Source organism: Semicossyphus pulcher, unplaced genomic scaffold (genome assembly GCF_022749685.1).
Source record: "Semicossyphus pulcher isolate SPU_LCO1_2020_fin unplaced genomic scaffold, fSemPul1.0.p SCAF_20, whole genome shotgun sequence".
NCBI lineage: Eukaryota > Metazoa > Chordata > Actinopteri > Labriformes > Labridae > Semicossyphus > Semicossyphus pulcher.
The window spans coordinates 22460570-22482500 of NW_027211694.1; the positions used below are offsets into that span (position 1 = coordinate 22460570).

The 21931-nt window shown below is 44.1% G+C and overlaps 1 protein-coding gene across 2 annotated transcripts in view; it reads left to right on the forward strand.

The window, feature by feature from the left end:
• The first annotated feature begins 1585 nt into the window (after positions 1-1585).
• Positions 1586-21931, forward strand: part of dennd5b (DENN/MADD domain containing 5B) — a 73280-nt gene continuing 52934 nt past the window's right edge. For both annotated transcript variants that reach the window (XM_069671245.1, XM_069671246.1), the window contains exon 1: positions 1586-1873. In XM_069671245.1, coding sequence (XP_069527346.1) covers positions 1765-1873 — 109 coding nt within the window. In that variant the 5' untranslated portion in view covers positions 1586-1764. The remainder of the gene's footprint in view (positions 1874-21931) is intronic.

Sequence of the window (21931 nt, forward strand, 5' to 3'; positions counted from 1 at the left end):
ATAAAGAAGTTTGAAATTAAAAAAAAGTGTGATGGAAATCTGAACATCAAATGAAGTTTGACTTTGTGAGTTTAACTGTAACCTTTGCAAGGGGACAACTGCAAACAACAGAGGCATCAGTGTGTGAAGAGTCTCTCTTTGTGAGTCCTGGTACATCTTGTTGGTGAGAAAAAAACTCCGTATCTGTGTGAGTACAACGTGAAGGTCACAGAGATATTATGTTATGTCTCAGTGGATGAAGAAGAATGCGCCCTGTGTACAGCTTATGAAACCATATTTGATGTTACATTGGAATCAATTTGTGGATGATACGGTTTTATATAATCGACGATGCTAAATCAGCAATATAGACCACAAAAACAAAGTTTGTTTCTGTCCAGCTAAAAACTGTTTTAAAAAGACGAATTAATCTGAACTGAAGCTTGTTTTGTAATCCAAAATGTGAATGAGTAAAATTGCTTTTATTACATAAAATATCATAAAAGTTTTATCTTACTGTGTCAGAATTAATTGTTTGATCTCCTGGAAAACACTACATGAAAAACACTTTTATTCTTAATATAATGGCCAAATTTCATATTTACAAATGTAAATGTACAGGTAACACCGTGCATCCTTGCCTCAGTTACACATTTATTTAATTCAAAAATCACTAAAACAAACTTTATTTAAAGCTATAACAGTTTGAGCTACTTTAAGAATTATTTCTTAGATCTTAAAGAGCTTTTTCACTCCTTGCAGTAAAAATATGCACACATTTACACGTATATTCTGTTTTTTGTTTATTCTGCTCTCTTCCGCACATACTTGTAAAACGGAACTGGACATCGAGGTGCAGTGCTGATTTAAAACAGTAGATGGCGTCTTGACTCTAAAAACGGGTGTTACTGCGCAGCACATCTTGAACGTTCGTAAATGCAGGAGCCGTCACTCTTATATCAATTGGCATTCTTCATGAATCATTTATTGTTTATAATTAGATTAAAAAAACAAAACAAAACATTGTTCCCTTAAAGCGTGTCTTTTACTGTATGTTAGAATCCAATATATCAAAATACATATAGATATAGTCTCTTACTGCCTGTTTAACAAGTGTCAAATAAACGAAGGAATTCATGTTCTGTATTAAGTTATTAAGTTAACTACAGAGTATATGTGCTGATATTGTAAAGTGATGAGGTTATAAATACTGTGTATTTGATGTTTGAAGATTATGGAAGATATGATCATAATCAGTCATGGAAACAATATTCAGAATATATAAAGATGTATTTTAAAAGAAGATAAGCTAACAAGTGTAAGTGTAAATCACCTCTTATATGTTCTTTGTATATGTGTGTAGTATTTTCTTTTTGTATAGTTTTATTTCATGTTTAATGTTTCTGTCTAACAAATACATAATGTAACGATACAAAAATATTGGTTTTAATATCGAAAAATCAGGACATCTGTGTCAGCAAACGGACTGAACGGTCTGAACGGAGGATAGATTTGAATATCCCGCCCTCCCAGCCGACGAGGCGGAGATTCACCTCGCGCTTCCCCCAGCAGGCAGCAGTGTGTCGGGAAGCTCCGCACAAACGGACCGCTGAAAGCGAACAACATTTAAAAGCAACTTCGGAGCATCAGGACGCTTTTACTCACAGCCAGGAACCGACACAGAAGCAGCTTGTCGAGCATTTTATCCGGTTTTCCCTCTTTTTTCCCTGGACATGTATCGCTTGGCGAACTAAGGAGCGGACCGCGCTGCACACCGAAGCCGGGATGAGTGGGAGCTCCGCGGGGATCGGCGCGGCGCCCTGCCGCCTGGTCCACTACTTTGTTATTTGTGGGATCGACACAGAAACTGGACTCGAACCGGACGAATTAGCAGGTATGAGCTTTCTTTGTTTGTTTACGTGAACTCACCTGAAGACAGAACAAGCACAACAGTCCTCCAGCTCAACACATATTATGCACATTATTGACTAAAAATATCCCTCCATGATTATGAATGCAAAAGTGGCACACGCACTATAAACCCCCAAACAGGCCACATAAATGAACAGCTCGTGGTTTTCTACGCAGATTTAAACTGTATGTGATTAAGCAAAGATATTATAAACAACGGGATAAAGAGTTGCAGCAGCGTTTAGTTGTTGCATTGTTGGAGTGTCCGCAGTACTTTTCCCCTGTGAACTTGTGTCATTGGAGGTTTCTGTGAGTCGACAGAGAAAGATCACCGCTATCTTCTGATTGTATAATCTGATTTAAGCTTCCTGTGCTCTGCTGTACAGCTCTCTACCTGTACAAGTGAAACTACTGATCATAACTGTAGCTTTTACGGTGTTTAAGAGACAAATTATGAGGGTTACATTTGAAGCTAGAAAGAAATCGCCAAATACTTTGATCAATTTATTGTTTTGGCAATCAAGCAAAACCGTCAAACATTTGCTGCTTAAATTTAGATATCTGCTGCTTTTTTTTATTTAACCAGGAAAAACCTCTTGAGATTAAAAGTCTATTTTTCGAGAGTGTCCTGGCCAAGACGGGCAGCAGCGCAGTCAACAACGTTTCTGACAAACACTGAGCAGCCATACATACAAACATAATACAGGATACAATAAAACAAACCATGATCATACATATCTCAGGCAGAACGTCTGCAGCCAGATGTGTCTGCCTCCAAGTTATTCAAAATCACCTTAAAAGCATCCAATGAGACACGATCCTTTAGTTCCAGGTCTTTTTGTAATTCGTTCCATGTAAAGGGAGCAGCAAACTTTAACGTCTCTTCCCCCAGTTCAGTTCTGACCTTTGGGACGGACAGCAAGAACAGGTCCTGGGACGGAAGATCGTAAGCTCCTGCACTCTTCTGTCTGATGTAGTTTAGAAGGTACGAGGGAAGCATACCTAAAATAGACTTGTACATATGAAAACATCCAACACGTGCATACAGCAAACAGTGATGAGTGAGCTTTGGTCGTATTGTAAATGGCAAGTCTTTGGGTTTTTAACTGTTGGTTTAATAAATACGTCACTTTTGGCTCTGGAAAATGATCAACTTTCTGACTGAACTATTAGTTGATTAATTGCAAAAATAGTTGGCAGATCAACCAATAACATAATAATCCTTTGTTGTGGTCTCTTGTGGAGACATTTTCAGTTAGTTTTTACTTTAAAGTTATATTCTCGTAGTCATCAGTTCTATTTGGTGGCACCTAAAGGTGATATGCGGGTGAATATGTCCCAGATAACCAGACTTAGCTGACGGTCGCTTTCCTTTTCAGACTGTTTGCTTCATCTGAGCGTCGAGTTTGTTTCTTCTTCTTTGGATTTTCACTTCTTGTTGAAGTTGTATCTGTAGTCATCCATCTTTTCTTTGTTTGTTCAGCCATAGTAGATTACTGTTTACTCGCAACACTTGCAGAGAGCGGAAAAGCAGCCGCTTAGCTCCGCCTACCCTCTCTGGATATATGACTGGAACACACAGATTGCTAACAGTTTGCTAGCTTTAGCGTTACACTCTATGCTAGCAGCACTCAGTTCTTATTTGCGGCTTTAAAACTGTAGTTGCCATATTATTTTTATTGCTGTGGGGCTGATAAATTCTGGTATTGAATCTGTGCATTAAATGGCATACCTGCTGACTCCTGCTGCGTTCAAGGCCGCATTGGAGGCATTATGTCAGATACTGGCGAAAGTTTCAGAACAACTCTTTTGTGAAACTCTTGTTAGCACATCTGTGTTGTTGCAGCAGATACACTCATTTATTGGCTCAGTCCTGTCCAATAACAGCCCTTAGAGTTATTTACTGTCCCTTCTGGATGTGCTGAGTTGCATCACAGCCTCTGTCTGTGTAATGTGAGTCTCTGGGTCAAAGTTCAGGAAAGCAAAGTCTACGTGTGTGTTGATAGTGAGCTGTGATTGAACATTTGTTCACCTGACAGCAAATGTTCAAAATGTACCAGCTGCTAAAAAATGAGACGTTTTGTTTTGCTCACGTTTTTGCAGTTCTGCTTTGAGCGTTGGTTTCGTCTGTGTGAGGTGGTTTTTAAGTCTCTGGTTGTTCTGATTTGGCAGGATTCAAGTGTGTGTGTGTGTGTGTCTGTGTGTGTGTTGCTCTAAGGCTGTAGTAAGTCACTGAGGTGACACTGATAAGCTGCCACCATACTGAGTCCATATGCCCCGCTGTCTGCTCTGCTAGCACCTTTCACCTTAACCTGCTGAGCATCTGGCGAGTGTGTGTGTGTGTGTGTGTGTGTGTGTGTGTGAGTGGGTAAACTATGGGCCAAGTTAACAGTCAGTGCTGGGGTAATCTCTCTCTGTCTCTATAAAATAATATCTCGATATGAATGCAGAATCAGTACGCCGGAGACGAGATCGTTGTTTTATAGTTATTGCTGATTTCTCTGATCCTGCTCCTGTTGGAAAGAGGTTTAAAATGCTGATACATGTACAACATTAGCCATTCAAAGGGAATTCTTGTAGTTATTAACATAGGCTTTATTTTTATATACTTTTGGGGTCTTAAAGACTAAAAGCCTTTGAATTACTGCTTCAGTCGGCAGCTGTGAACGGGATGTAATAGCTGCAACTTATGCCTTGCCCTTGATCAAACTACGTCCACATAAAGTCACTGACAGGGTCCAATTTTTATTCTAAGAAGGATCCCTACAGAGATAGACCTTTTTGTTAAAGAGGAGGATGCTTTTATAACCAGAAACAGGCGGTACATCGCTCTCTTTAAAGCCACCAGACTCCATTGACAAAATCAGCAATTTTACCTGGCAGAACACAGGAGTTGCTGCTTCTATGCGGCCTTGATCAATTCGGTCAATTAGTGTAATTCTGTGTTACACAAACTTGGATCGAAACAAACCATTTAAAGCACCGAAGTCACACAATAACACAAACAAACGATCTGATCGAGGAAGCAGCGGAGCAGCAACCCTCGCGTTCTGCACGGTAAAATGGCTGTGTTTGTTAATGGAGTCTGGTGGCTTTGAAGAAAGCGACCGAACGTATCAAATTTGAGCTGTTGCAGCCGCTTGTGGGGCTGAGGGCATCTATCGGGGCCACTCACAAACTTTCTTTTAATGTGTCATTGAGACGCAACAATATACAAGAATAAACATCTTCAACAGGAAAACGACAGACACAAAACATGATGTATGTCCACGAATTTGTATCTTTACACCTGTAGTGAACATAAATCAAGCATTAGCAGAGCATCATGTCCCCTTCCCTTTTATTCACCCCCACGGCTGCCCACCCCCACGTCTTCATCTGCCTCCGATTGCCTCCACCCTTTATCGGAGATCATTTACAATTCTGATCAGGCCTGTTGCTGTCCTCCCCCCTGACGCCGCACCATCATCCGGACGACACTAACGCTGCCGTGATTCATAACAACATGTTGCCTTTGGCGCTCCATAAACCTCTTTTTGTGTGCGCACCCCCACATCTTCTTGCACCCTGATTTAAAGGCAGCTATAATTGCAGTGACCCACATTAGGAGTGTCTTTGCCTCAGCTTATTTTAGGATGCAGCCCCCCTCCTCCCTGCTCTTTGTGTGGCAGTGTGGCCTTATTTCCCTCAGCCCATTGTTGTATACGAAGGCCAGACTTCCTGTAGACCTGCCTCAGGCTCCCTCATGGTTTACAGTTCTTTATATCTCTGTGCGCGCGTGAGTCTACTCTCTACATACAGTATTCAATCCTCTATTCCAACCCCTGCCCTGTTATAGGTCCTGGGCTCTTAGCGTGAATGCTAATTATCTGGTTTGATTCCTCCCGTAAATAGCTACTTTGTGAGTGCAGACAGCCGCCACATACCATGCCATTGAGCCTCGGTGGTATAAATACACGCCGGCTGGCACACAGAGCCTGAAATAGTCGCTGCATTCTAACACCAGGGGCAGGCAGGGTGGGCAGCATTGTGGAGATGAAAGGTGAGAGGAGTGAGGAGCTCTGGGGGGGGGGGTGTTTGGCGTTCCAGTTGTAGCTGGAGATATGAGGTCAGGGATTGGCAGAGGGAGATGTGCACCGCCGCCATCTTTGACAGTGAGTCCCTAGTAGCTGCTGGAGGCCTGCTGCACTTGAGTTTGCATGCATTGAGTTTGTGCATGTGATGTTAAAAAAAGGATAATCAGTGTAACTCAGGTTATTAAAGTACGGAGCTGCCAGTGTTTCCATGAGCTCCTGTTCATAGATACAACTTTCCAAAGAGCTCCCAAACACAACAGGTAGAAACTCATTTTATTCTTGGGTTATACACTTCAGGAAATTAAAGTTAAACTTTCTGGAAGTAAAAGACACAACTGTCTTAATTAGCCTTTTTAAAATGTTAAAATAATTTAGATTTATGCACATGAGCAGATAACGTCCCGCGATCATCTGCAGGAAAGACGAGCAGCAACTTGACCTTTAGTGCTTGTTTGCATGCAACATTACTGATACACACACACACACACACACACACACACACACACACACACACACACACACACACACACACAGGAGGCTCTGATGATGTTGCTCTTCTGAAAGCAAAACATGCTCAGTTTCAGTTCTCGGTCTGTCAGGTGTCCTCCTCATCTCTCCTCCTTTCATGTCCTCCTCTGTGTCTCCCTCCTTCACACCTCCCCTCCTCACACCTGAGTGTCACCCAGTGCTCTCCCACCCTGAATTAGACGGGCTGCTGTCAGTGTTTTATCCCAGGTTAGTCACCGGCTGTAACCCAGATGTAAATGAGTTATTAGCACCTCAGGCTAATGACTCCCTTTTGATGAGCAACTGTTTCCTGTCTGTTCACAGGTTTTAACACGTCTGTATCAAGGTGAACATCTCTTATAACAGGTAGTGTTCTGACAGGACTTCATGTAAAACTCTTACAGGTTCAGTCAGATACGAGCTGAGCTGGGTTTTACAGCTGGAAGTTTATGAATGGGATGATCCTAACATGATCCAGCTCCTGGCTTCTCTTGTGTGTGCAGCGGTTTGTTATATCTCCACTGATAGAGGCCTGAAGTTAGCTTGTTAGCATTACCAGCTAGCAGGCCGCTAACAAGGCATTTCAACTCCAACTTTTGCATCAGTTGGGACACACTGACAGAAGCCCTAAATTAACCGTCCTGCTCTTTGTGTTTCCACCGCCTGCCTGAGTCCATCCAAATGCAGCATAAGATCTGCAGATGTACACCAAGCAACAAGGTGCTGATGTCAGGTAAAAGGACTCTGCAAAGGTCTCATAATTTATATCACACCTGTAGGATTCTGGACGGCCAGTTTGGTGTGAACTCTGGGGCGTTTGATCCTCCTCAGCCTCAGTCTAACCCTGCTTTTATCTTTTAATCGCCAATTTTGTGCCATTTTTCCACGGTGAAGTTGGTCAGCGTAGCTCTGCATACAACGGGACGACAGAGGTGTGAGGTGGGAGCGTCCTGCAGCAGGACACAAAGGGATTTGAGCAGCTAAAGCTCCCGTCTGGCCTGGACCATCTGTCCTCGCACAGACCGGCCCGTTAACACAAAGGCTGCACGCTCACACTGCTGCCCTCTGACGTATGCTAATGATGACAGGAGCTAACAGCACTGACACACGGCCCTGTTGACTTATGCTAATGATGGTATGCCTGGGTAATGGGCAGATAACAGTGTATGGCGGTTACGATGCTAATTCACACTGGAACCTGTTAAACGGAGACTTTTGAACCAGTGCTGACGCGGTTCGCTTTGAAAACATCAGGGTTGTGCTTCGGTGTGTTTCATCTCATCAGCTTGCTTTGCTAAACAAGTTGTGTGATGACGGCTTTTGTGAAATGTTTTTTGCGTTATATGTTCTGTAAAAAAAACATAGATTCAGATGACACGCGGTCTTCTGCTGCTGGAGCACATCGGCTTCAAGGTTCGACGTGTTGCTCGTTCAGAGACGCTCTTCTGCATACGTCGTAACGAGTGTTTATTTAAAGGTATAATACGTAGGATTTCTGTGCTGCGCTGTCGTGGTTCCCTGAGCCAATCACAGCGTATAGGTGAGTGTGGGGGTGGTTCAGATGAGCAACTGGGCCCCATTCAGACCGGCGAACGTGGCGAAAGAGCGATGCAGAGTTAGGAGAGAGTTGGTGCCTCAACCCGGGTAGGACAAGCTAAGTGGCGGTGAGCATGCTAGCACAACGGTAACCGTGTTGCTGTCAGTGTTAGCTCAGCGGGGTGGCCGTCTTCTCGCACAAGAGAGTTAGAGTGAGCTTCTGGTGACGAAGAGCCCAGCAGGAGGGGCCCGGTTTGAACGTGTTGTTGACAAGATGAAAGGAAAAATCCTCCTTATTACTCCTTTAAGTTACTGTTGCCTTTCTATCAGCTCGAACAGTCTGCCCATTCTCCTCTGACCTCTGCCGTCAACAAGGCATTTTCGCCCAGAGCGCTACGCTAACTGGAGGTTTTCTCATTCTCTGATCTTTTTTGTTCTCTGTAAACTCCGAGAGATGTTTGTGCGTGAAAATCCCAGTAGAATCCCACTCAGATCAGCCAGTCTGGCACCAACAACCGTGCCACGTTCAAAGTCACTTAAATCACCTCTCGTCCCCGTTCTGATGCTCGGTTTGAACTTCGTCTTGACCACGTCTACATGCCTAAATGCATTGAGTTGCTGCCATGTGATTGGCTGATTAGATATTTACATTAACGAGCAGTTGAACAGCTGTACCTAATGAAGTGGCCGGTGAGTGTATATGTCTCTTATAGGTCCATATCGATATAACAGCCAAGCTCTTATTTATAATGATATCAGACCAGAGAGAGGCTGCAACCGAGCGTTATTCGTCGGTCAGTGCAGGAGTCGGGAGTTGTTGGCTTCACCCCGGAGAGATTACAGCGGACCGTAGTGATGAGAAGATCGATTATTCGCCGTTCTCTCGTCCGCTACGCCTTCGGTCTGATAAATAAACACCTGCGGTCAGGCACCACCTCAAACAGAACCTCACTCCTCTGGAAACAGGAGGGTAAACTAGCTCCGACACGGACTGTTCAGCTGTGATAACTTGGCGTCTGTTAACCCCTCGCTCCTCTCCAGCTCCGCCCTCTCTTCCATATTTGGTCACTTGTGGCTCCAGAAAACAAAGAAATACATGATCAGTTACTGCGGAAAGATTTTCAGTTCACTGACTGATCATTTCAGCTGTAGCGGATCTCATGGGTTCGTGGGTTTTGCTGTAACTTCTCGTGAAGTTTCTAAACTTTTTCTTTAAATTTGACCCGAGCTTGAACCTGAATCTGAGACCTAAGGCCGTTTCTGCTTACCTCAAAAATTGGCCATAAAATCATTACTTGTCCAGTGAGGCTGAAACATCAGGAGCCATTAAGAGCTGACCTGCAGTGAGAGGTTTTATGGAGGCAGACAGGAGGATGCCGCTGGTCAAGCATTGCATGAGGCAGAGAGAGGAGTCGTGGTCGTGTGTGTGTGGGGAGGACGCAGTGGTCCGGCCTGTCCGTGTGTTACATTACAGCGATTCACTGGGTGTAGCCTGGAGGAGCTGTCTGAACGGATTACTCTAACAGGCTTAACAGCAGCCTGGCCGGGATAACAGAGAGCGAGGGCACAAAACGAAGAGGGAGATGGAACGAATCACTACAGGGGGAAGAGAGGAGGAGGGACTGATGAGACGTGGAAGAAGGAGAGAGAGAGAGAGAGAGAGAGAACGACGAGAAGGAACAAGTAAAGTTCAAAATCTCCAAAAATCTAAGTGACAAAGAAAAAGGTACAAAATATTCTGTCTTAATGTTGTTGGTATAAATACAGTGTTTGTCTTTGTTTTGTTCAGCAGTCTGCCATAAACACGTCGGCCATTTTGCTCTGACGTCACACTCGGTGGGAAGCTCAAATGCTGTCATAAAGTTTGCTGCTATTGTCCTAAATGGGGGTGCAACGATTGGTCGACATTGGCAACAAAAATCGATGACCTAATTAGTTGCCAAAGAATTTAATAGTTGATAATAAGATGGTTCAGTCTCGTGACAGCGACCGGGAAGCGACAGGTAGACAAAACATTTCAGCCTCAACGCTGCAGAGAAAAGGATCGCCTGCACGATCTGTAAGGAGAGCTTGTTCATCACGGGAGCACGTCGGTGATGCGCGAGCATCTGAAGAGAGATTGTCGTTATAGACAAGTTAACACATGCTTCAAAGAACCTCGCACTGCATTTAAAGCTGAGAGCTAAATAAGACATTAAGTCATTATCTGATCAGTCGATTAATCGTTTCAATAATCGATGACTAGTCGACTCTCAAACAGTCATTAGTTGCAGCCGAGTACACAAAGCAATGCAGGAGCAAACTTTACAACACAAGTCTCAAAATGACCCTTCAGTGTTTCGAGTTCACAACGTTTTTACCAGAAATGGAATAATCTTCGAGATCTCTTCCTCTCTGTAAGAACCACTGAATAAAACAGAAAATAAACCATTAAAGGAGCAGTCCGCCGCTGAACAAAGCCTCTGCCAGTCAAAGCTGGTGTTCTCTGTAATCGATAGAAGCAATAATATTTGGTGCCATAGCTGTGGAGAATGTCGTACAAACACCCAGCATGCATTGCGCCCCTCCCTCTGAAAGAAACGGCCCTGCGAGAGACGCTGGAGTGAAATACGACCGTTTCTCTGCAGGCGACGGCTCAGAGCGGGACAGAGTCTGAAATAAGACGAGAACATACCGGTGGATCGTCTAAAACATCTTCAGCTCTGCAGTCGACATTTCAAACCTGACGATTCTGAACGAGACATGACATCGGAGGCGGCGTCCTAGATTGAGGAAGTGCATTGCATCTTTTCCTACCATAATGGCATTAGCTCCCCATAATAGCATGATAGCACTGAGGTTTAAAATCTGTGAACCGGCCCTTTAAATAAAGAAGTTTCTCCGATGATATTGGGTGACACAGACGTCCAGAGGGGCTGTGAGCTGAACTGCCGCCATGTTTTCAGCTTATTCTTAGGCGAGGATTCCTTCAATATTTTAGTTTGGAAGTTTTTTAACTACAAGCAGAATTATCCTCAAAAGGCCTCCTCTCCTTCAAAACAACCAAACACTCTTTCTAAGACCAGTAAAAGCTCGCTCGCTAACTAAAGTGCTTCTTCAAGTGAAATTATCGCTTAAAACACTAAGAAGTCGACGCTGATATATTTCAATCTCAGTTAGTGTTTCGTTTTGGGGGCAGGAAGTTGGTTGAGTGGGAGGAAGGCGGGACTAACAAAAGACTCAAGTGCACATTAAAGGTTTAAGTTGAAGGTCCTGAGCCTGTCATCTGCCTCACAACATGTCGAGTGTCAAGGACAAGCTGTCTCATCCAGGACCTGTACAGTGTTAGAGAGGCTGCCATGTGCTGCTCGTCAAAGTTCAAGGGTCGGGGGGTGAGGGAGTGAGAGAGAGGAGGGGAGACGGCGATGATGGATCGTCTGCTGGAACCCTGCTGACCTCTGAGGATGCTGCGAGCTGCTCCTGATCGCTCGCATCCTTTTTAAAGCGCTTCAGCGTCTCCAGCAGCAAAGTGAGCAGTTGATCTTTGGAGGCGTGAGGCGTTGTTTCACAGCCCCTCCCTCCGTGTGACCTCTGACCCCTGGCTCCATATGTTCTCTCTGTGTGGGAGAGGACGGAGACAAAGGAACCAGGGGGGTTTGTGTTGGTGCATCAGAGAGGCCCACAGATGTGTCAGAGCTGGACATGACCATGAAACTCCACCGCTCTGTGTAAGGTCTTCTTCTATCTTCCTATTTAAAGCAGCTGGAGGTCTGTCGTGTTACTTGAACACAAACTATCTGTGCACGTTTCTCCTCCTTCTGTGTTTGGAAGTATATCAAAGCTTTAAGATGCAAAAGGTCGACTCTGTCCTGAAAACAAGCCGCGTGTTTCCTCCTGCTGCTGTCTCAGAATGTCACATCACCTCCTCCGGGCGCTCCGCCGTTATATCCAAATGTCATCGCCATTTGCCTTGTAGCTTGTATTGTTCTGTCATGCAGTCTGCGACAGCAGGGAATACAACGTTTAAACTGTGTTATCATCTCCGAAATCTGAGACAGTCTCGTGGTGTGAGATTTCCACTTCCCTTTGAATCCTCAGCACAAAACACAAAATGCTTCTGATTAATTATGAAGGTTTAAATCAACTCCACAACGTTTCTATTTTATATGTCATGGTCACTCACTGCAGGATTTCGCAGCTTTTTCAGTGATTGTCGCAGCCAAAGTTTGGTTGATTTGTTTGACAAGATTCAACAGCCATGAAATGCTCATTTCTCTCTGCACCTGAACATTCAATGCTGTCCGAAGGAGAATCTACAAGTTGTTCATCACATTGACGTTGTTCTACTCTTTACCCAGCAAACAGCTGATCAATGAACGGGGGATTACTATCTCCCTGTATGATCTGAAATCAGCACTGACACACGCATCAGTAACAGAGCCTCTGGTTGGTGGACAGTTAGGAACACCGTCTCTGATTGGTCTCAACACAAAGCATCAGACGTAGCTAAGTGGACGGCTAACGGTAAACATGGATAAATGATCGCAAGAAGACATCGAGTGTTGGATTCATTATCGTGGATTCACTGTTTAGAGTCGCCATGGAGACACTGGACTGTAGTTTGGGGTCCGGTTTGGTAGCTCACAATCGGAGCCTTGTTAGAACGATGCATGCACACGCTGGGTGACGTTCATGACGACGCGGTAAATAGGAAATCGACCCAAATTGCAATGCGGTGAAAACATCAGGGGGTTGGTTGAATTCACGTGCATTCGTGCGATCACTACTTAATAATCTAATATCATTAACTTAAACCTTTTTTATTTACTCTTTTACCTGTTTTAACTACCTGGTCGTTTTGTTAGAAAAAGCAGGAGACCTTTGTGGGTCATTCGGCTTCTGGTGAAAACCTTGTGAGCGAAGCTGCTCTCCTGCAGACGGGCTGAAGTAACGTCAGCTGCAGCTCGGCTCGCTGCCTCTCCGGACGTCCTGTGTCGGTTAAAGAACGACAGAGAAACAGTTTTCAGTGGTTTGACCTGCTTAAGTTAACTTTGCTTTAAAATGTAAAGACAACTTTAGTGCTTAAAAGAAGATTCTTTAGATACTCCTCAAAGTGGCAGCATTAACAAATCATTTATCGTGATGGATCTGGGAACATATCGTCCTGTCCAAGATACAAAAGCCAACACTTTGTCCACGTCCCAAAGAAATCAGCCTGTCCTCGTCGGCCATGTTTTTTGTTTACATTTTGACCTCCCACTTTGGCCCCTCAGAGGCAGATAAACCTGAGAAGCAGGGAGGCTGTGAGCCGACCACAACTGAGACCTGTGAGATTAACGAGCCTGCATTCATTTCCATTGATTGCAGACTGTAACACAACACCTCCGCGTCCTCCTGTGACACACAGACCACATCAGCTCCAGCAGCATTGTCCCAGCGTGCAGCGCGGCGTTATGTCAGGCTGTAAAGCTGCTTACATAACTGTGATAGGTTACACAGCGGTAACTAAGGCCCCTTATGACAGATTAGAGCCGGCTGACTGTGAGACACGCTGGACACACACACCGGATTATAAATCACACACACACCGGATTATAAATCACACACACATCCTGAGCCGCACAGAGCGGACATTTATTATATAAATGATCTCAGGCTAATGATGGACAGAGATTTCTGGCTGTTTTGATGCTGCCTCCTAAGTTTTATACATGAGGTCAACACAAAGGTCAGAGTGTTTATTGAAACACCTGAATGAGACGCTCAGAATAAGATGACTAAACGGTCATGTGATCGCTGCTCACACATTTTCATTACAGGCTGTTAAATCAGATCATGACTCATCTCGTCGAGTTTAACAGTCTGAAGAACTCTGAGCTATTTTCACTAAAGATGATTTGGTATGTGCAGATTCTGATTGGTGGATACAGAAAGTATTTCTTCTTCTTTTCTTCTTCTTCTTCACCTTCTTCCTCTTCTTCTTCCTCTTCTTTTTCTTTCTTCTTCATTCTCTTCCTGTTCATCTTTGTCTTTTGTTCTTTGTTTTCTTCCTCTTCTTTCTTCTTCTTGTTCTCCTTCCTGTTCTTCCTCCTCCTCTTCTTTTTCTCTTCTTCTTCTTTGTCTTTTGCCTCTTCCTCCTGCTCCTTCCTCTTCTTTTTCTACCTTTTCATTTTCCTCTTCATCTACTTTTCTTCTTCTTCTTCTTCTTCCTCTTCCTGTTCTGCTTTGTCTTTTCTTCTTCTTTGTCTTCTTCTTCCTCTTCCTCCTCTATTTCTTCTTCTTCAATGATCGCATCCACCTCTTCTCGTCTTTTCCTCTTTATCTTCTTCTTCCTCCTCCTCTTCTTTTTCTGTCTTGTTCTTCTTCCTCTTCTTTTTCTTCTTCGTCATCTCCTTCCTCCTGCTCATCTTTTTCTCGCTCTTCTTTCTCTTTTCTTCTTCTTCCTCTTCCTGTGTCATCAATGTGATGACACATAAACCACACTCAGAGCCGAGGGGAACGTTTGATCAGAGCTGTAACGATCGATATCTGATGACTTGATGTTACGGTCGATGACGGACGATGACTGTCGATGACGGTCGATGACGGTCGATGGCGGTCGATGGCGGTCGATGGCGGCTCTTTGGGTTTTGGGCTGCTGGTTGGATGAGAGAAAGACATTTAAAGACGTCATTTTGAGCTTGTGAACATTTTTCACACTTTCTGATGATTTGAAACAAAAGTGTTAAAATAATCAGCACAATAAGCAGTGATACAAATATTCCTGAGTTGCCTCGCCTCTCCTGAGCTGGTGACCGTTTCACACTTTGAAAAGTCATTTCGACACATTTTATTTAGTAAAAATGTCGATTAATCAGCTTCAACAGACGAGGCGGATCAGAAAACGTCATAAAGTCATAACATTCAGATCTGTCTGTTCACGTCCGGACTCCATGTTTACTTCTCTTTTTGTGTTTTATAATCCGGACACTTTATCTAAGACATTTATTAAATTATAAATACATTATATATATATATATATATATATATATATATATATAATATATATTATATATATAACGTGACACTGTGGCACAGCTCTCACAGTTTGAGGATTAATTTGAGCCACTGTTTTTATCTGCACCACAAAGCACACGAGCACATGTTTGTTGATGTCTGCCTGCGAGCTGGACTCTGACCTCTCAGTGATTGAGCTCCAGCTCATCAGTGACCTCTGACCTGTGTGGTAAACGCTGAGTAAACACAGCATGAGGGCTGTCAGATAAGAAAGTCTGCGTTCAAACTTTATTTGTTCTAAACACTTTACGTTACTCGTCTTACACAGTAATCCGTGAGAGTACTCAGATTACTTTTGGTTTTCAACCAGGCCGGTACTTTTTAAGCATCAAATTACTTTAAATAAGAACAGCTTAAAAAATAAAACCAACATTTCCAGCATTCCAGTAAAGTGATGCTTAAAAACTTAAACTTAAATATTGTATTTTTCTAATTTAATAAAATGTTAGCTTTACCAGAAATCAACTGAAACCAGCGCGTCCTGCAAACACCTGGAAAGTGATTAAAATGACCAAATATCCTGGAAGATGTTAATTAACTTTAGCCCCTCGCTCAGATCGCTTACATACACCTGGGTGCGTATTCATGTTTGAACATGTTGGTTGGATAAGCTGTGCGGTACGACGGTTTGCATCACCTGGCGCGTAATGTCTCCTCCGAGTGGTGGCTGTATTTTTTACACCATTCTGAGTTTTGACCCTTTGAGGTTGCTGTACCTGATTATGCACCTAGCAATGTGAGGTGAGCAGCTAATAGTTATATTCCTGTAAGTATGAGCACGTCATTTTATGTTAAGCATGTGAAGTAAAATGCGATCACAATGCTAATTTCCGTTAGCGTGGAACTAAAACACGGGATCTTTTGACTTGATGACATATCCTGATGTCAGCTAGCCGGGAGCACAGCTGTCCACGACAGTATAGTGCTGTTCTTTCAGGTGTAACTTGGGTAGATGTGGGCTTAATGAACGACTTCGCCCCGCCATTCCACCTCTGCGTGTTTTACGCAGAAGATGGAACATAACAGAGGTGTAATAATCCCGCTGTGTGTAAAAGGAGACACTTCATCATGAACCCTGCATCATTAAGAAAGGAGGAATAAAACTGGGCTCAAAAGTGTCAGACGTAGCGCTACCGCTAAATTATACGACCGTTTTTGTGCAGTCACTCCTGGAAAACGCTTCCTTAAAGACAGTGGGAGCCCTGGTAATAATGAGGTAAAGATTAGATAGATTAGGCTCATTAGCCTCATTAGCATTATTAGCATTATTAGCGGGGGCTCAGGACAGCAGGGGATCGGCCCGGCCTCATTATGTCACACGGCCGCTCATCCTCCAGAATGTGTTTAACACGCACACCAAATCTCCTCCAGCAGCATCAGCACCAATTAATCGTTTGGTGATGGAGTCTGGCTCGCGTCCCCCCCTGCCCAGAGTAACCCCCCCCCCCCCCTGAAAACATCCGGTTATGTCATCGGGCCGTCGGAGGACCTGTCGACGCAGATTAGACAGACTCATCAGCAGCTGGTCGTTTGTCCGGAGGAGTGAAGGGGAAACGTGACAGGATGGAAGAAGCTGGAAGTCTGACAGCAGCAATGGCTGATGGGAAGTTTAAGTGTGTGAGGATGGAGTCACGTCTGAAGTTTGATGTTTAAATTTGTTTTAGAACTTTAGGTCAAATCAGGTTTTCTTCCAGTTCTTTCACGGCCTTTGTTGAGCGTGTTCAACAGCTATGTGCAATAAAAATCCAACCTTTTATGCCCCAGAAAGCATTATGGGAAATGTATGATATATCATTAAGTGGTGCTGATGCCAGATGACGTAGCAATAGATGGGAGTGAGCTTAGCAAATGTTAGAAAGGAAGAAAACTGAGGCTTACGGGTGCGTTAAACCAGACTGTACTGCATGTTGTAAAGGAAGAAACAGGAAAGGGGATCTTGAAGCAGGGGTTCACAACCCCTGGGTCGCAGACCGGCTCCATGCCTTGGGTCATTTAGTACCGGGCCGCGACACCCAATAGGTGTCTGTGACATCACCAAACATACGCGGAGGCAGAACCGTCTCATGGGCTGTGTGAAGTGTGCAACCACAAAGACCTCGCGCCTCTGAAGACGCTTCAAAAGTCGCCCAATTCAGCTGGAAAACCGCAGACCTGGCAACCCCTGCTTCGCGTCACATGACGCGATATGAAACATTGTTTGATCATGAAGCCTGATGCTCCTCTACAGTGAAATATATGAACTACACAGCATATGGACACATGAGGAGGAGACGGAGTTTATGGTAGAAATACGGACAGATCGTTACTGATTCAGGTAGAGCTTGAGAAACACACACAGGTCTGCACCATATCTGCTCCTCACGTCTGTCTCCTCCCCGCGCTCATGATAACTCTGATAGACTGCGCGTGGATCACCTCCGCTCATCTCGTTCACAGCGTGTGGAGACGTATTTTCTGCTTTATAAAGATTGTTCATGGAAATACGGGAGCGATCGCGACCCTATTGAGTCAGGGGCAGAGAAACACACAGATCGGTGTCCTCGCTGCGCTGCATGATTATAACCCCCTAACCACCGCTCCGTCAAAAATATTACTGCTACTGTCTGGTCCGTGTAGTCAAAAAGGTTGGGAACCCCTGCCTTAAAGCAGTCCATGGATAGCACTGCAGTTTAAGGGTTCCTTAAAGGAGACCTAACTCTGAGTTGGAAAGTAAGAAAACGTAAACCTGAAAACCAAATTCACAACAGGTTTCAAAAGAATAAAACAGACACTTAAGGGGCCCTTAAAACAGACCTTACTACATGTTAAAAAGGGAGAAACCAGCACCTAAAAACAGGCCTAACTCTGAGTTTGAAAGGAACAAAACGTAGAGTAAAGGGTACTCTTGAAACAGACCTAACCACATGATTGAGAGGAAGGAAGAAAACAGATCATACCAGGGGTTTGAATGGTCAAAAACAGATGCTAAAGGGTACCTAATAACAGACCTAGGTAGGTGTAATGTGTGTGTAATGAAACAGCAGCTTAAGGATACCTGAAAAGAGATCTGACACAGGTTAGAAAGAAAGAACACAGATACTAAATGGCACCTAAAGACAGACAATGCCATGGCTTAGAAATGAAGAAAACAGGAGCTTAAAGGAGCCTTAACGCAGACAGAACTGCGAGTCGGACAGGAAGAAAACGCTCTTAAAAACAGACCTAACCCTGTGTGAAGAAAACAGACACTAAATCTTACCTTAACACAATCCTGACCACGAGTTAGAAATGAAGAATTGAAACATACCAAAGTGTGTTACAAAGTGAGAGAACAGAAGATAAAGAACGAAAACATCCTGAACATCTCAGGGAGGTCGGGAAGAAGCATCTTCACTTGGAGACCTGGGATGAGAACGAGACTCTGCAGGACGAGTTGTGCATAACGAATAAGAACTGTTGCACGAGATACTTTGATTCATGCAGGACTTGTGTGTGCATGTGTCTACGTCCCAAGCTGAGATAACTTAGAAGACATCATCTGACAAAATCAGTTATTTTCTAAGAGACAAAAGACAAAGACAAACTCCTCCAGACCCTCGGCAGAGTTTAAAGTTAGACAGAAACGTGTTTTAAACTCAGTTCTTTCACAGTCAACCACAAAATGTGGAAAAGATGTTTCTGTCTCAGTTTTGGCCAGCTGTATGTAAAACAGGGGACCAGGTGTGAACAGATGTTTCAGCAGATCAGATATTTGCATTTAGTGCACCACTGAGTTCCTCCGAAGCAGCTCTAGACGGGACTCAGAAACGTCTTATTTACATTTAAACATACTTAAAGCGCATTAGAAGTCCTGTCAGCTCAGCGCTAGATGTTTTATCAGACTTTGACGGGGCGAAATGTCCTCACACATCAAACCTTCCTGCAGCAGAAACTAAATTAACAAACTTCCCGGCGGTTGATTCAAACTTTTGGCTCTAATCTGTCCAGAACTTTCTGTCATCTCCATCTTCACCTCCCTCCTGTGAGCTTCAGATCAGAGAGGACATCCTCTGCCCTCGGTGTCGTCTTTTTTCTCGTCACCTCTCCGTTCGCATCACATCAGCCGCCCTGCGTGAAGGCTGCAGGATGAGACGCACGGCTGCAGCAGCTTATGCAACTGTCCTTCATGTCCGGCTCACGCTAACGGCCTTTTGAACACACACGTCTCCGTCTGTCACTAACTTTATCTCTTTTTCTCTTCAGGCAGCCCCCTCTCTGTCCTCGGAGGGGTGTTGGCCTCTGTAAAACGTGTCACTATTTTTACACTGTGTGAGGAGCCTGCTCAGAGGAAATGCAGTTAACACGCTCCTGGGTTCAAACGAGATGACGTAACCTCCATTAACAGCAGCGGAGAGGAGCATTTAAGTGAGACCAATTATTCCTCTCAAGGTTGTTAATGAGCTAAAGAGAGTGCCCTCATCTCTGCAGCCCCCCACCCTCTCCTCCTCAGACATACTCCCATCCTTTCTGCTTCTGATTACAGGCGCTAAGTCATGTCGACTGTCAGCTGGCCGGCCTTTAAAGCGTTTAGCTTAGTTGTGCTTTAGCATCGTCTTCGCTAACAAATACACACTGAAATATGCCCATGCGTGTGCGTCATGTTGGGCTGTCATGCATACATGCTGTTAGAGGAAGTGTCATGAACAGACTGGTCATATAAACCCAGCTGCAGAAAGTCCTGCGTGAGTTCTTGGCTTTACTGCGCTCCTCTTTAAACGGATGCTTCCTAAAGATCAGAGATGTCTCCATGGACGCTCCAGCACTGTGGGACTGATTAATGTGCACTTTCTGAAGACGTTTTTCTGTCCTGCTGAGCTGAAAATATCGTATTGACTTTAAGCAGTTCGATGTGTACTCGGTGCAGACGTGCAGGCTGGAGGTTTCTCTCCGTACAGTTGTAGGAGCAGCCTTGTTCCTCTCTCCTGTGTAATGAAACATCCTCAGCTGTCTCCTCTCCTTCACCTCCTCCTCCTCCCTCTGCCTCTCGCCCCGACAGCCCTGTTTTATACCCTCCACATCGATTTCATCTCTTCCCCGCCCTTTGCTTCGCGTTCTTCTCCCACGCCTCGCCGTCACGCGTCTCTTTGTTGCTCTGGCTGCGTCTCCGACCCGTCTCTGTCTCTGATAATCATCCCCTGCTGCGTGTTTCTACAAGGCGCCTGTTACTCCCTCTCTTCATCTTTGTATTCATTCAGACATCACATCGCTCGGCTGAAGCTGCTTCTGTCACCGCTGCCAGCAAAGATCACGTTTTATAACCCCGATCTGCCGCTCTCTGTTTGCAAACATCACAGGAAGTTACAGACGAAGTTAGAGTTTGTTCAGTCACAGAAAGTTCAACACTTCAGATTTCACACTTTTCTTACTTACTAATCTTTTTGGCTTTTACTTTGGCGGTTTTTCTTGCAATCCAATCAGCTGCTGTCAATGAAACACTTTCACATTAAAAGCCTTTTTTAATGAATTTCACTTCACTCTGATCTGAACACACGGCCGCTTCTCACGCTGCTGACTGTAAACGATGCAGCACGGAGACGGACGTCTGGGCAGGAAGTCGTTTATCGCTAAGCGCTGGCTACACCGGAAAAACAGACCATCGTTCCCGCGATGGCTTTGAATAAAACTTAAAGTTTGTTGTAGGTGTTTAATATTTCAAACCAAGGAAAGAAAAGGTCATGCAGTTTGAGCTGGAGTGCTTTTAATGTGAAACGACGTTTCAGGAAGTAATCAGAAGAGTATGGAAACCAAACCCGACAGAAACGTCCGAGTTTCTACACTCCTGTTAGTTTTCTGTTGTACAAAGTAAAATGAACATTTTGGCTTTTGTTTTTAATGATTGATCCTCTTCATTAGAGGCTGTTTAGCTGCTTCCTCCTTGTAACTATTTGGAGTGCCTGGATTTATTATTTTCTATGTCGAAAATTAGAGAGGCTTCTTTCTGGAGCTGTAAGGCTTCATCGATTAATTGATTGAAAAATAAAAATGATCAGCACTATTTTGCTGGTTCCAGCTTCTTCAATGTGAACATTTGCTGCTTTTCTCTGTTATTTATGAGAGCAAATAAAAAGTCTTTGTGGTTCTGGACCTGATAAACTTAGATGAACGATCATGAACCGTCATGGATGCAGTGAAGACAGGTGACACACCTGACTCCATCATGAACACAGACAGTAAATGCATCCTTTCTCTCCGTATAAAGTGACTCACTGCCATCAGACACGTCATCCTCACCTCCTCATTATCTCCGCTCAGCTGCTGTGAGACCAGCTGCCATGTGCTGACACACACGCACACACACGAACAGATCAGACAGCTACTTCCTGCCTGTTTGACGCTTTAATTCTTCATAATACAATAAAATGTCTGTTTACATGCAGACCTCTGTCTCTGTTTTAAAGCAGATGGAAAGAGCTGCGTTCCTCCTCCCTGCTCAGTTCAGTGATTATTTATTTATTGACCTTCATTTTTACAGGATAGTTTGGCCGAGATTATCACTCTGTAAATGCAAAACTCTGCTGACAGAGTAAAAAGAAAGCTGGTAAGTTTGAAGCACTTGGCTTTAATGTGACTTAAACGTCCATGAAAGGATAAAAAAATGGCGACAAATGAAGTAAAATTACTTTAAACTACACAAATCATTTTTAAGTTCACACCCAGCTTAGTGTGTCTCATGCATTACAGGATAATGGTATCAATATATTCACACCTGCTCAAAGCACCTCTGGGGCTTCCACACTCTCTGTCTGGTGTCTCCTTTGTCTTAAATGTCCTTCCATTGATGTGTGTATGCAGCCTAGAAACGCACATCATGGTGGTCGTTGTTCCTCAAGCTGCTTGAAAATGTAAATATTTATATTTTAGTTAGACAG